At 54.5% G+C, this 15,551-nt stretch overlaps 1 protein-coding gene across 1 annotated transcript in view; it reads left to right on the top strand.

The window, feature by feature from the left end:
• The window catches only part of Wnk2 (WNK lysine deficient protein kinase 2), a 120,318-nt gene that overhangs the window by 56,800 nt on the left and 47,967 nt on the right, over window positions 1-15,551 (top strand). The window contains exons 8-13 of the mRNA XM_015506253.2: window positions 1,822-2,113; window positions 7,034-7,233; window positions 9,898-10,053; window positions 10,322-10,513; window positions 12,150-12,695; window positions 14,824-15,117. Coding sequence (XP_015361739.1) covers window positions 1,822-2,113; window positions 7,034-7,233; window positions 9,898-10,053; window positions 10,322-10,513; window positions 12,150-12,695; window positions 14,824-15,117 — 1,680 coding nt within the window. The remainder of the gene's footprint in view (window positions 1-1,821; window positions 2,114-7,033; window positions 7,234-9,897; window positions 10,054-10,321; window positions 10,514-12,149; window positions 12,696-14,823; window positions 15,118-15,551) is intronic.

Genomic DNA, 15,551 nt, shown 5'->3' with positions numbered 1-15,551 from the left:
CCCTTTCTGTCCCTCGACTTCTGTGGTCTGATCCTCAGGAAGGCCCAGGCAGCCCTCAGGGATTGGCCCTGCCGAGTCAGGCCATCGTGCGTCTGTAGCCATCTCCCAGAACAGGTCTCCTTGCCACAGCCTGCCCGGGGCACACGGTTCTGACGGTCACATTTCCCAGGATGCCGCCTGTGACTTCTCCACGTGGGGTCTCTCTCATCTTGTGACCCTGGTGTGTGACCTGTGGGGAGGTTCTTTGAAACTATGTAAATGTTATTGTCCAGCAGACTGTCCTCTCGTTTGTCTCTCAGGGACGCAGCCCAGGGTTCTGCTGGACCCCCTAGCTCGTCTCCCATGTCTGAGCTCTCTTCACAACAGACTGCCCCAAGGCCGTGCTTGAAATGCTCTGTGTGGTCTTGAGATCAGGGCTGGGGTGGCTCAGGTGTCAGCCAGGGCGGTGGCTCAGACCTGATGGGCTTTCACAGACCCCGGTTGCCTGCCGTGGGGGCCTCGGCACGGAGCAGCTCTTGCTATGGCTTCAGCTGGAGCAGCGATGTCCAAGGGAAAGGGGGGGAGGGAGGGAGGGAGGACAGGGACACACCCCTGTGCCCCCAGTGCTGGCAAGGACACTCTGTCCCTCACACCCCACAGATGATTTGTACCAGCCCCATAGATAAAATGTGTGTCAAAATTTGAGGAAATGTCTTTCAAACCATCATTGTATCGCTGTTCATTTGTCCCAGATTTGCCAGTGAGTGACCCTGGCGCAGGCGCCTGTGTCACTTTGCACGTCCCTGTCATCCCCCGAGCACGTACCCACAGTGGCTCATTCTCATTATTTTCCTGCCCCGCCCTGAGTCACCGGTCCTTGCAATGGCTCTGGTTTCCTACTGGGCTATGGGTGTTGCTCCCAGGCCCTCACGGTGGACAGAGCTCACAAGGACATACACACACCCACCCACCCACACACACTCTCTCTCATCCTTTGCGCATGCTTGTGTCTTTATGTCTGTTGTATAGTTGTCACCAATAGCTCCAGTTCCCACCAGCACCACCAGGTCCTGTTCCGGATTCTTGCCTTTCCATGGTGAGGAACGTGGCTGCCCTTGTTCCTTATGTAGGTTCTTGTGGGTCAGCGCTGCGTGGTCATAACCTTCAGCCATGCTGCCCACCACATATGTGCTTCCGTCCACACTGCCCTGGTCCCTGTGCCAGGAGACCTCTGTGCACACTGCTCCCTCTCTGGGAGGCGCAGCTTGCCTAGCCCCACCGGTCTCTTCAGTGCTGAGGTCTCAGGAGGGGAGAGGGGGCCCCTATGGACTTGGAGTGTTCATGCTGATATGTGTCGTGTGTTGCAGTCACCACCCGCAGTCCAGCCAGCAGCCCCTTCAAAAGGAGTCTCTATTTTTGGAAAGTGGCTTTGCTATGAATATTCTCTGCAAGCTCACGATGCTTCCTGGAGATCTGGGGGCTCTTTGACAAATGTGCTCAAACACTCTGTGTGATAAATGTATCTTAGGATTTTGCCAAGCATCAGTGCACACTATTCCGCTCTCAAGTAACAGAATAGGCCTCTGCCTTCCAGTTAGAAGGCAGGTCAGTGCACCTGCTCTGCACTAGCTGTGGTTCAGAAAGCAGGGCCCTGCAGATTCGTTTCAAAGCTGGGTGATTATTCACGGGAAGACGAAAGCATCCTAAGAGGAACCACTCAGGTGGGAGGTGAGGGGACCCTCGGAAGAGCACCCCATAAGCAGGAGCCCACAGTGCAGGTGGCAGGGCACACGTGGGGGTCAGCTGGTTCCCAAGGCACTGACAACGTGACTGCCTCTGCAGATCGATTCTGGATTCTTCCACGAGAGTGACGTGAAGATTGTGGCCAAGTCCATCCGCGATCGCGTGGCACTGATCCAGTGGCGTCGGGAGAGGATCTGGCCTGCGCTGCAGTCCCAGGAGCCCAAGGACTCAGGCAGCCCTGATAAGACCAGGGGTCCGCCAGCCCCCCTGCAGGTCCAAGTGACCTACCATGCGCAGGCCGGGCAGCCTGGGCAGCAAGAGCCCGAGGAACCTGAGGCTGACCAGCACCTCCTGCCTCCTACGCTGCCGGCCAGCGCCACCTCTCTGGCCTGTGAGTACATGGAATAGGGTCACTGCAGCCAGCTGTGAGACCAGCTGTTGGGCGGGGAGTCCTCACCCTTTATTAGCAGGCTTTGTAAGGAAATCCAGGTCGGCATAGTGGCAGGCTAGAGTGTGGTCTGGTGAGCTCCATACTGTCCTGGTGCGGCTGGATTATTGCTTCTAGCTGCAGGTGGCCCCAGGAGCTTGGCTGGAACCATGTCCATGCCAGGCTCACTTCCTGCCAGCCTTCCTGGCTCCTGGGCACATCATGGTATTTGGAAGGGGTACGTCCCTGGGTGGTGGCAGATGATCCATAGACTCTGGGACATGCAGGCCTGATTCCTTGACCTCTGTGAGCCTATTCCCACCGCCTCCCCTGTGGGCTGCGGAGGGCAGATGCAGGTTTGCACTGTTCCAGGGGAAGGGTTTGTGGTGTTTCCTGCGTTTCCCAGTGACCTGTGACCTGAAAGGCTTTAAGGCTCCCTGGAGACTTGCTCCTCAGGGCAGATGAGGTCAAATCTGCCCCAAGCCAGTAGACCCTGATGGAGCCAGTTCAATCCCAGCTCCCCACTGCGCACTTGTGGACTGCCTGAAAACAGTCTGGGCCTCATGGGGGGTTGTGCACAGTCACCTGCTTCTTGGAGAGGACGTCTGTACCTCACCTGGAGAGCACAGCTGTCTTGGCTTGGGGCCTTTGATACCAGGATTATCCGATGTCTCTGTTCCAGGGGTAAAACGGTAGCTCTTTTGTGTGTTTTCAAGCGAGCATTACCAATGAATTTGGAGTCCCTTTGAAACAGGCTTCATCAAAGACCATTTTGAGAGGATCTAGTGTATTCTGCATGACAGGCAGACAAGTGTCCTGTGTTCACCGTCAATGTCTAAAAACTCAGCAGTGAGCTAAGGCGGCGGGGATGTGGCTTTGTCCACTATGTGAATTGGCCTGGAATAGAATTACAGAGTCCAGTGACCTGCCCAGGCCAAGATTTCAGGTTGCTCATGTGGAAAGACAGAAAGTCTGTGTAATTTGTTTAACATGCACATTCTTTATCATGAAAATAGCTAAAAATTCTTCTAAGTGGGCTGTTTAAACTCACTTTGAGGGAGTTTTCCTACTGCTGACTTTAACCTGCTCAGGTTTGCTTTGGAGAATAAAGTAGCTACATCATTGCTCCATTTTCTGATAAATCTAAAAAAATTAATTTAAAAAGCACCATTTTCTGGGGGGAGGGGAGGTCCCCCGATCTGATACACCACCACAAGTGTCACACACTTTACAATCGTAGTTGGGTTAAAAAAATTTCTAGGATGGGAAATAAAAGATCCCCATTTGTCACACTTTGAAAAGCCTCAGATTGGGACCTAGAAATATGTTCCCATCTGCTATGAGAAAATCCATCAGAGATGTTGAGGGGCTGGTCAGTGCACATCAGGTGCAGGTCAGTTTAATGCCCTGAGCACCTCTCAAGGTGCTTGTACTCAGTTACTGTGATTTCTTTAAAATAGGTGATATGGTCTCGGAGTATAGAATTCAGAAATTCTTTTTATTTATTGATTAAAAAAATTAAATAACAGGGCAGGGGTTATGGCTCAGCAGTAGAGCCCTCGCCTGGCATGTGTGAGGCCCTGGGTTCAATCCTCAGCACCACATAAAAATAAATAAAATAAAGGCATTGTGTCCAGCTACAACTAAAAAATAAATATTTAAAATAAATATATAAATAAATGACAGCGGAATGCATTTCAATTCTTATTACATGTATATAGCACTATTTTTCATCTCTTTTCTCTGATTGTATATAAATTATGTTGACACCAATTTGTGTCTTTATACATGTACTTTGGACGATGATGTCTATCACATTCCACCATCATTGCTAATCCCCTGCCCCCTCCTTTTCCCTCCCACCCCTCTGCCCTATCTGGAATTCATCTATTCCTCCCATGTTCCCCCTCCCTATCCCACTCTGAGTCAGCCTCCTTATATCAGAGAAAACATTCGCATTTGTTTTTTTGGGGGGATTGGCTAACTTAGCATTATCTTAGCATCATCTTCTCCAATGTCATCCATTTACCTGCAAATGCCATGATTTTATTCTCTTTTATTGCTGAGTAATATTCCACTGTGTATATATGCCACATTTTTTTTTTTTATCCATTCATCCACTGAAAGGCATCTAGGTTGGCTCCACAGTTTAGCTATTATGAATTGTGCTGCTATAAACATTGATGTGGCTGTGTCCCTGTAGTATGCTGTTTTTAAGTTCTTTGGGTATAGTCCTAGGAGAGGAATAGCTGGGTCAAATGGTGGCTCCATTCCCAGATTTCCAAGGAATCTCCATACTGCTTTCCGTATCGGCTGCACCAGTTTGCAATCCCACCAGTAATGTATGAGTGTGCCTTTTTCCACACATCCTCGCCAACACTTATTGTTGTTTGTCTGCATAATAGCTGCCATTCTGACTGAAGTGAGATGATATCTTACAATAGTTTTGATTTGCATTTCTCTAATTGCTAGAGATGATGAACATTTTTTCATATATTAGTTGATTGATTGTATATCCTCTTCTGAGAATTGTCTATTCAGAATTTAGAAATTCTAAGAAGATGTATACTAAGTCACCTAATCATCCTCCCCAGGCAAGGGATGCTCCAAGTCTTCTGACTGTCCTTCCAGAGATAATCTACACATGTAACCCACCACACATGAGGACACACAAATATCCATGCAGATACACACATATGTGCATAGTGTCATACTCACATGCATATGCACGTATGTGCACAAAATGCCTGAGTGTACAGACACATGCATGGCCCCCATATGCACATTGACACGTGCACACACACGCAGACACGGATGCCTACCCACCCCATATAGAGACACACAGGTACATAGATGCAAACATGTGTACATCCCTATGTGCCCTCTTACATATACACGTGCACATACAGGACCACTACACATGTAGATATGCACGTGTTTATGTGGACATATGTGAACACACGCACACCTCTGGGTCTCCCTCTGTCCTCCAGTGGATGGCACCCTCACATACTCTTCTGCATTTTGTGCTGGCTGTCCTGTTTTTGTTCTTCCTTTGGGCCACAGAATGTTCCACATTGGCCAAATGTGTTCTGCATGATGGGCAGACAGGTGTCCTGTGTTTGCTATCAATGTCCAAAACTTCCACAGCGAGCTGAGGACAAGGGGATGTGGCTTTGTCCACTATGTGAATTGGCCTGGAGTAGAATCATAGCATCCAGTGACCTGCCCAGGCCATTTGTTTCAAGGGGACCTGACAGGGACACCAGACAACCTGAATATCATCTGAGCAGAACCTGCAGGTAGCAGGATTGGTAAACAGATGCTCATTTCTGTACTGGAATGTACAACACCATGTCACCTTTCACGATTCTCCCGTGTGTCTTCCCTTAGCTACCCACCAATAGTCCTGATCAAACTCAGTGGGAGGGATTCTGCCATCACGAGCCGCCTTGGAAGCCGAGGACCATAGCAGCGCCATCTGTCAGTGGGCCCCAAAATGATTTCTAAAATTAATTTTTTGATTATACAAGTAATAAACACAGTCACTTTCAGAATCTAAAACGTTACACACATGGTTAAAGTTGCTTCGGTTGCAACGTGTCAGGCTGTAACGGCCTCCTCCCTCCACCTCCCTCCTCCTCCTCCTCCCTCCCTTCCTAAGTGGCAATGACCACTTTAATGACCAGTTGGCTCATTAAAAATCAGAGCTGCTTGTCTAATTGGTTTTGCCTGATTAAACCTCAGTGTTCCTCAGGTCTTCTTAAGGTTAAATAGATTCTAAGCAGTCCCTGGGAAAAATTGCAAAGCCAACCTGACTTCCCCTTTATAATGTCAGTGGTCACTCCAAAATGTGGCTTCTGGTGAAAGTAGCTGTATCTCTAGGTGGCATACCTGTGGAATCTGGAAGCAGTAAATCAAAAGTGCCATTTTCAGACCGGTTTTTTTTTAAACAGTTTATTTTTTTCTTATTTATTTTTTTATGTGGTGCTGAGGATCGAACCCAGTGCCTCACGCATGTGAGGCGAGTGCTCAACCACTGAGCCCCAGCCCCAGCCCCCTTCAGACGAGTTTTTGATCTCCACTCCTGACCTGGGTGACCAGGGTGCAGCAGGCTGTCTTCCCAGGCACGTCTTGGCGAGATGTGCTGGTGGACCTGCCTATGCCATCTCGGGCATCCAGGGTTGACGAGGCCAGGCCAACCTGACCCCCATGAGGTCAGCCTCTGGGTCGCCCAGCTGGAGCACTGGACTCCCCGTGCTGCCCCTGCCTCCTTGTCTCCTGCATGGCGGGTAAAGCCCCCTCTCCAGGCCTCTCACTGAGACGTGGAGGGTTTTCAACTCCTGTTTTCCAACTAAATTAGATATGGTCTGAGACCCCCGTGTTCCCTGTGCAGCCCTGGGGCCTGTGTGTGAAGGTGATCAGTCTGGAAAACCCCAGCCCCTTATAAACACAGTGAGAATCGTTTTCCTCCACAATTAAAACATTAGCTTTTTCTTTACAAGGACATTAGCTCAACCTTCTGAGCCACCTGGTGCTGTTGAGGGCGGGGATGAGCTAGTAAAGCGTGACAGGGTCTGCATCTGTGGGACAGGGTGGGGGTTATGGTGTCTGCTTCACAAGAGTGTCGGTGAGACATGCCCAGCCTGGCATCCGTGCTGTGTTGATAGCAGGCCATGTCAGGGTCAGGCACAGGTGTAGCAGTTGATCATTTAAACAATATGCAAGTATTATGTATGTAACCTGGAACAACCACCCTTTGAACAAACCACAGCCTTTGTCTTGCAGAGGAGAATATACAGATGAGCCACCTTGTGCATGGGTGTAGTGCTGTGGAGGTGGCATTCAGAGGGTCCTTCTAAATCCTACCTTTGTCTTTCCCAGCGGACAGCACCTTTGACAGCGGCCAGGGCTCCACGGTGTACTCAGACTCCCAGAGCAGTCAGCAGAGCATGGTACTGGGCTCCCTTGTGGACGCTGCTCCACCCCTGGCCCCATGCGTGTGCAGTCCCCCTGTGAGCGAGGGACCTGGCCTGCCGCACAGCCTGCCCTCGCTGGGGGCCTTCCAGCAGCCCACTGCCACGGTGAGTTGAGAGCCACCCCTGCCCTGTCCCCTTGGCCTCCTTGTCTGAGGGCCCTGGGGGATCCAGTCATGAGGGCCATCTGGGCTGCAGGGACTCTGGTCAGGGTTAATGTGGCCTGTGGTCAGTTCTCAGCCATGTTTTCCCTGGGGAGACCCCCAGAAGCCAGCCATAAAAAGCCCTATCTTTTCTGGGAGCAATGGAACCATGGCCATATAGCCTTTGACACACCCACATTACCAGGCAAGAGGGACATACTGTCTGGAAACAGACCCCAGCAGGCACCAGGGCTGAGGGAGCTGTGACCGAGCTGACAGGCCGCACCTTGGGGCAGGTGCTGGTGGTGATGAGGCGGACCCACCCCGGGCCTGGGCCATCTTCTCAGACTATGCCCCAGAGGTGAGAGCAAAGCCTCGTTTGTAATAATGAAGCCCTAGACTCGGCCTCGCTGTCCAGCCTCCCAAGGGGATGTCCAGTAGTTCCTGGCATGTCTCGCCCATGGCAGCCACTGAAAATCAGCTATGAAAACAGGGTCAAAGTGTGGGGAACACTGTAGCCAGAGTGTTTGAGAAGGTAGGGCCTCAGGCAGGCAGGACGGCTCTGATGTGTAAGATCTGGGAAGCTGAACACCAGGGGGTCACACGGGGCATTTATTTTTGATTCCGATTTTTTTTAAAACACTTGAAGGAAATTAAACAATTGCTTGCTTCACAGCCCAAGTGCTCAACCGAGGAGAATTTGCCCGTGACCTGGGCAGCGGAGCCAAGTCCTCAGAGGGAGACTAGGCCCCTGCCCTGTGCGTGGGCTGTGTCTTTGCCCCTCCCCTGAGAGCCGCCTGGCTGGTCTGTCACTCCCTCATACTAGTCTGCCACCACGTCGTCCTTTTGGCACTGGCAGAGCATGGGCACTGCAGGCTCTGTCCCCTGCACATGGGTTCTCCCTGTTGGCTGCGGCCTCTCTCTCCCCTTTCTGTCCACGCGGGGCTGGGCTGTCAGAAGGGCCCAGATCGTCCCTTTGGAAAAGCAGCTGAAGCTGTTGGGCGTGCCTGCCTTGGCTGCCGGGAGTCCCAGGGCTCATTGTCCATTTGCATTTGCAATTTTGTTCAATTCACAAAATGAAGTATGATTTTAAAGGGCAGAAAGAGCTCATTGAAGAGAAGACTCTTTGCAGCTCCCGAGGGTTATTCTTGTGAGTGTTGCTGAAGCTGGGGCTGAGCCAGAGTGTTCCATCTGGCTCTCATTCTTTCCTGCCCCTGCTAGGGCTTCCCATAGCCATAGGATACACTGGCTGCCTAAGTCCCCCCTGGGCTAAGTCTGTCCTGTGTGTCCTTGGTATGGCAGCTGATCACTGCTTCAGTGTGTAAGCTGGGAGGCCCGAGTGGGGAGGCCAGAGCTCGTTCTCCTGCCTCCCTTCCTATTGACACAGAGATACCTAGCAGAAAGAGTAGGGCCTGGAGGGGTTCCTCCTGTGTGCCAAGGGCTGGCCCCTCCCTGCTGGGCCTTCCTGGGGATGGTTGCTGTGGTGATGTGCCCTGGGACCCAGTAAAGAGCAAAGAGAGAGGAGGAGGAGGAAGGGAGGGCCACCAGGAGTGAAAGGCTGCTCACCCCTCCATGGCCAGGAAGCCTGCCAGAGCTCCCAGGCGGTATACCGTGGCCAGGGCTGCAGGACAGTCTGGCCCAATTGGGCATGCTCATCTGCTCTGTGAATTCATCTAGCTGAATTCAGATTCGAGGCTTGATCCCAAGTCAAGCTGCTCTTTCCACCGCACCCCCCCCCCCCACTGCCTTGCATAAAGCCCTGGCTGTGAAAGATGAAGCCAGGGAGGGCAGCTCTGGAAATCCCCGTCCTCCTGCCATCCAGAGAGTCGCAGGCGACATTCTGCAGAGAGGAGCCTTGCTGGGCTCGCATTCAGACTTCCTGTAGCCCCACCCGCTTCCCCTTCCCCTGTGGTGGAGGAAGTCCAGGCAGTGAGACTCTTTCCTTATAAATATTCCAATCTCTCTCTCTCTCTGCACAATAAGGACTCTTAGAGAACAAACTATAACAACATCATGACGCCAAAAAGGAAAAAAAAATTAACACATTAGCAGCAACTGCTTAATGACACCCAGGGGCTCAGGTTTCTGATCCTTTTGCTGACCCATTTAGCCAGTTGGGCTGACATCCTGTGTGCGGCCTGTGTGTTTCTCTGCTCCTGTAGCCCAGTCTAGAGGACCCTGCTTTGCTGAAGTCCCCACTGTGCCAAGTGTGCTGCGGGCACCTGGATGGCCTGTTGCCTTCCACAGCGAGCCAGCACTATTTGTTTTCATTGCTCCATGTTCTATCTGAATTTTCTACATGAATTCATTTTCTGTGTGCTGAGCCAAACAGATGAGACGCTTCCCCACCCCATGTCCTAAGGGGCCCTTCTCTTTGCTTCTAAAAAGCTTCTGTGCTGATCTTTTCTCATGGTTGTGTAATACTCCATGGGGTTAATGTTCCAGCACATTCCCTGGCTGAGAGCTGTGGCTCTCCACGGCTTTTCAGTATCGTGAGTGACCCTGCAGGACTGGCACACCTGGTTTCTGCTGAGTCACCTTCCTGGAAGCAGGGTCCTTAATGGGGCTGGGCACCAGGATGAGAGGACTGAGGGGCAGCCACCGAGTGTGACCCTGGTGCTCTCCACAGCCGGGCCTCTCCATGGGCTCTGTCCCAGCCCCTGCCCACCCTCCACTCCTCCAGCAGCGTTTCCCAGAGCCTGCAATGAGCTTCGCCCCTGTGCTGCCGCCACCCAGTGCCCCTGTGCCCACAGGCCCAGGCCAGCCTGCACCCACCGCTCAGCAGGTGAGTGGGACTCCCCCTCACAGCCCTGGAAGCGTCCCTTGTAATAGGTGGTGTGTGTGTGTGTGTGTGTGTGTGTGTGTGTCTAGGAGTGTGTGTGCGAGTGTGGCATGTGTAGACGTGACTGTGTGTCTGTATGAGTGGGAGTATGGGCGTGGAGTAGTGTGTAAGTGAGCGTGAGGGTATGCGTGGGCTGCTGTGTGTCTGAGTATGCAGGGTAGGCCCTGCCTCAGCAGGCTGGTGGTCGAAGGCCCTGCCTCTCTCCCTGTAGCCTCCTCCAATGGCCCAGCCGCCGGCCCTGCCACAGGTCCTGGCCCCACAGCCTATGGGCACCATGCAGCCTGTGCCCCCCCACCTGCCTCCGTACCTGGCTCCGACCTCCCAGGTGGTGGCCCCTGCTCAGCTGAAGCCCCTCCAGATGCCTCAGCCACCCCTGCAGCCACTCGCTCAAGTCCCTCCACAGGTACTTCTGGGCTGGTTATCTGCAGTGTCTTAGGGCCTGTCCATCCTGGGTGGGGTTCCAGGGCACCTGCAGGGCCCGTCTGCATGCGATCCCTGTCTGCATGCCAGGATGGGGAGGCGGGATCAGAAGGGTTGGATACGAACTCCACATGCATCAGCACCATTCTGGTGACTAGCATGGCAGACCTGGGAATGTGGAGGCAGCCTCCAAGGGCAGGTTGTCCTCTGTGCCCTCTGGCCTCACTTTCTCCCCATCCTATTAGGCCTTCCTTCCAGACTGAGATGCCTCTGGGCTGTGATTGGCCAGATAAGGGGTCTCTCCAGGAGGGGGAGGTGGCCCTCACTGCACCACCCAACAAATACCCAGTCTTAGGTGCATCCAGGTTCTGGAAAAGTTTAGTCCAAAATCAAGGAAAGGAGTCACAATATGGCTACCAAGTGGATACGGAAAGCAGATGGGCTTGCTGCAGGTGACTGTCCATCCTGAGGGGTTACCCAGGGCTGGACTAAAGATGGCTCCTTGGAGGTCTAGTGACCAGCTGGATGGCACCACTTCCTGCAAGGAGGGCTGGTTACTAAAGTTCAACCTGAGGAGCAGAGGTGACCTCTGGTGTCTTTCTGTAGGGACATTGTCTGTAACTAGGGGCTCATGATAGCATGGCCAGTACAGAGTGTAATTGGGGTTGGGCACCATTGCTCAGGCTACTGGACTCCATAATCCCAGTCATTCTAGAGACCCTTGGTGGTGATGGGCTATGACCTTGGTGGTAGGACAGGAAGTGGCCTTTATTCTGAAGATGGCGGTTCCTGCTGGGAAAGGGGTATTCCTACAATTTGCCCTCCCCCTGAAGATTCTTTTGTCTCGGGTATCTTTGTGATACCATGTTAGAGCTGGCTTAGGGTTCTAGTTAAATCACCTTCTTGCTCCTTGGTGGTTTGTGGTGTTAAGTTGCTTTTCAAAATAGAAATTGATTTATTCCTATTTGCTGCCTTCAAATGAATTGCAAGAAGGTGCTCGTTGTGTGATGCAAGAAGGCACCACTGTGGAGAGAGCTGTCAGGGACTGAGGGCTGAATTCCCGAGATCAGATACCAGCCTTCTCTGGGAGGTGCCAGAAGACTTAGAGGATGTTCCGGAGTTACTGCTGGTGTGGGGGTGTGGCCTCGGCCCGCCATAGGGGTCTGGAGGATGATTCCACTGAGAACCCTCCAGAAAGTTAAGTTTCCATTGGAATTTTCACAGTTGAGGCATCAGCCTGTGATTCCCGACTTGTGGAGCCCGTCTGTGGCTCTGATAGTCTCTGTCCTTCTGAGTGAAAGATTCAGGGTCCGTGTCCATAGATCAGGGTCACTCTTGGGCCCCTCGTTTCTGAGCCATCCCTGATTCCCTCAGAGTCCCCTGTGGGGCCCATGGACAGTGTGCACACAGGGAGGCCCCCGTGCCTGTGCTGAGGCTGACAGATTTCATTTCTCTTTGGCGTTTCCCGTGCTTGGGTTTCCCTTGCCGCTGGGTGTGTTTTGGGGAGCCCTTCCAAGCAGCTGCAGGATTGCGCCTGGGAGGCGGGGCCTGCCACCGTCCCAGCCAACGGTGCGGGGCCCCTGGCAGCCCTGACTAACATGCTGTCCTGTCTCTTCCAGATGCCTCCGATGCCTGTGGTCCCCCCCATCACGCCCCTGGCAGGAATCGACAGCCTCCCTCAGGCCCTCACTGACCTGCCCACTGCTAACGTGGCTCCGGTGCCGGCCCCTCAGTATTTCTCTCCCGCCGTGATCTTGCCAAGCCTCACCACGCCCCTCCCCACGACCCCGGCCCTGCCCCTGCAGGCAGTCAAGCTACCCCATCCCACTGCGGCGCCCCTGGCCGTGCCATGCCAGACGATCGTGCCAAACACGCCAGCCGCCATCCCTCTACTGGCTGTGGCCCCACAGGGGGTGGCCGCCCTGTCTATCCACCCTGCTGTGGCCCAGCTCCCGGCCCAGCTCCCCACCCCGCCCGTGTACCCGGCCACCTTCCCGCAGATGGCCCCCGGAGACATCCCGCCTTCCCCCCACCACACAGTGCAGAGCTTAAGGGCGACCCCAACCCCTCCGCAGCAGGCACCAACAGCACCCCCTCAGCCCCTCCAGCCTGGTGTTGTCCACCTGCCCGAGCAGGCTGCCGCAGTGCCTGCCTCAGGGAGCCAGGTAATACGCCCATGGGGCCTCGGTCTGCCTCCCAGTGCCTGGAGGCCCTCGGGACACTCACTTCACTAGGCCATGGCTTTCTCTTGGCATTTGGACTGAGGGGCAGGTTAGGGCTGGGGGAGGAGGCATCTCTGAGATGTGTTGGAGAAGGAGGCTAAAGACATCATGGGGCATCAGTTGTCACCTTGGGAGCCACCAGCATCAGGGAAGCATGTGGGTTCCTTTGTCCTACCTGACCAGGAGGTGGACAGCTGCTGCTCATGTGGCCGAGGACGCCCTTGCCCTCCCATGCTGGTCCTGTTGGCCCTCACTGGTTCCTCTATGGGCACCAGGGCTCACATGCATCTGGGGTCAGCCCCTCCCAAAGCACCATGTCAGAGCAACACAGGGCAGATGTGCTTCTGCTAGCAGAGAGGAAGCTGGGCCAAGAGGTGAGGGGTCTGGGGTCTGACAGGCTACCACCTGAGAGTGAACCTGATAGGACCCAGTGTCAGGTGGGGACCCCTTGCAACCAGGCTATCCGCAGAGAGACCCTGTGGTACACAGGGACACAAGCCCTGCTGTGACCTGGGTGGCTTCACAGATCTGCACAGCACACTTGCATGTGGAGCTTCTGGGTTATTCTGTTCAAATCCAAGTGAGGGGAAGAGCTGATATGGATGCATCCACCTGGGTACCCCACCCCGTAGCCCCAACCTGGGAACCCCTCACCTGGAATCCTCCTGTGTGGGACCCTCACACACACGGGCACCTCTTACCTGGGCATCTCCACCTAGGTGTCTTCCAGCACAGCCCCATCCTAGCCCTGAGCCCTGACAGCTCTGTGGCCAGGGCATGTCCCTGCCTTTTGAGCCTCAGGGGCCAATGCCCCCTCCTGACTTATTGTGAGGATCTGTCCAGACAGCAGAGGAGGAGGCCAGGGCCGAGTGTTCCTGGTGCCAGGTGCCAGCCCGCTCACTTTGTCCTGATCCAGTCTGGAGTAGGACCCCCCATTCCTAGTATACAGGGAACCCCCGGGCACTGCTTCTTGCTCTCTTACTTCCAGAAGGATTGTGCCTGGAGAAGGAAGGACAGTGTTAGTGGCTGGCAGGATGGTGTTTGTCTAAACAACCCAGCGGGAGGAAGCACATCAGCCCTGTGCTCCTACTGAGTGAGCGTCAGTCTGAGCAGGTGTCCATGGCAGCCTGGCCAGCTGATTCCTGGGTCAGGTGTGTTTTTGAGGAAAGCAGAGGCCAAGGAGTAGGAAGGCAGAGACCTGAGCTCCGTGCGCTCGGGACATTGCTGCTTGGCCCTGGCCCTGGCCCTTCTGGGCTCTTCATAAGTTGCTGCAGGCCTGATGGCCATTCCTGTTGTCTCCGTGGTGGAGATGGTCATTGATGAGCTGGGCTGAACACCCTGGTGACAGCAGCTGGGGATTCTGACCAGGAGAGAACTGTCCACCTGCTGGGCTGTGGCGTGGTCTGTCTGACCCCACGTGGGTTGCTAACAGAAGGTCTCAGGCCAGCCTGTCCAAGTGAACAGGGCTGGTGCCGTTCCTGAGAGGTGGAGAACTTTCAACCCTCTCCACCCCCAAGTGAGGCAGAGGACGGATCATCCTGGCACTTTGAAATCCAAGCTGGCTTGTTCTCTACTTGTCTTACCTTTTACCTGGGAGGAGATTTCAGGGAGAGATGAGGACAGTGGGGGAGCTGGCCTGGGCTCCAGGTCACCCTGTGGGAGACGGCAGATGTCGGTGAGCGCTCTCAGGGTGCACTTGGGTTCCAGGTGACCCCTGTGAACTCTGAACTGACCAGGAGGTCTGACACAGGCAGGACACTGATGGCCCCAGGGAAGGCCCCAGGAGCCTGGTTGGATACTGTGGGTCACCTGGTGCTTTTCACCTGGGCTTAGACAGGGTTCCCAAGTGACGTCTGGATCTGGATATTACCACACAGATTCCCACAGAAAGGGGTGCGAGGATGCCCCTCTCTGTTCGCTTCTGCTAAATCCACATGTCAAATGTGCCCTGAAACCAGGACTCACTGTCCTGGGGAGTATGTGGGTTGGGGAGGAATGTTCCATGCCCCCACCACCACCCTGGCTGTGTCAGGTGGGGCCCTGGCATCTAGCGTGCATCCCTGTCCCCTAGGTCCTGCTGGGCCATCCGCCTCCGTACACTGTGGATGTGGCTGCTCCGGTCCCTGCTGTGCCCCTGCCGCCTGTTGTCCTCTCCCCGCCTCTGCCAGACGTGCTGCCACCTGCCGCCCCCGAGCTCCTGCCTAAGTTCCCCAGCTCTCTGGCCCCCACCGTGGTGGCAGCCGCTCAGAGTGTGCCCACCCCGAGTGCCGCACTCCTGCTGCCAGCAAACCCGCCACTGCCCACTGCGCCTGTGATTGCCGGCCCTTGCCCAGCCGTGCAGCTGACAGTGGAACCTGCCCAGGAGGTGTGTGCCTTAACTCCTGCTTGCAGCCACCCCAGGGCTGCACTGGGAACCTCAGCCCTGGAGGTCAGTCCTGCCCGCAGCCCACCGCTCCCCGGAGGTGGAGTGTGGTCTGGGACAGCCAGACGCTCCCATTCTGGCCTCTCTCACTTCCCATAAGCCCACATCAAGATGGAGAGCAGGAGTTTTGTAAATGGGTTTGGAGGACGCGTTCCCTTGGAGAGGATGTGAAGAAAGCTTTTACAAAACCCGTGTGTCCTCTTTCAGGAATGATCAAAGTGGGTTAACGGTTTGGGGAAGGAAACAAGCCTGAGCTTTTTGGCATCTGCTAGGCTCCAAGCCTTTCAGCCAGATGAAAACCTCCCTGTGTGGCAGCCCCCTGGCCACAGGCGGGCGAGAGGGGCTGAGGAGTGGGGAGGAAAGGCCAGCACGGCGGG

This window comes from Marmota marmota, unplaced genomic scaffold (genome assembly GCF_001458135.2).
Source record: "Marmota marmota marmota unplaced genomic scaffold, marMar, whole genome shotgun sequence".
Taxonomy (NCBI): domain Eukaryota; kingdom Metazoa; phylum Chordata; class Mammalia; order Rodentia; family Sciuridae; genus Marmota; species Marmota marmota.
Note: the sequence above shows the minus strand (reverse complement) of the source record. Positions and strands in the feature narration are given on the sequence as shown.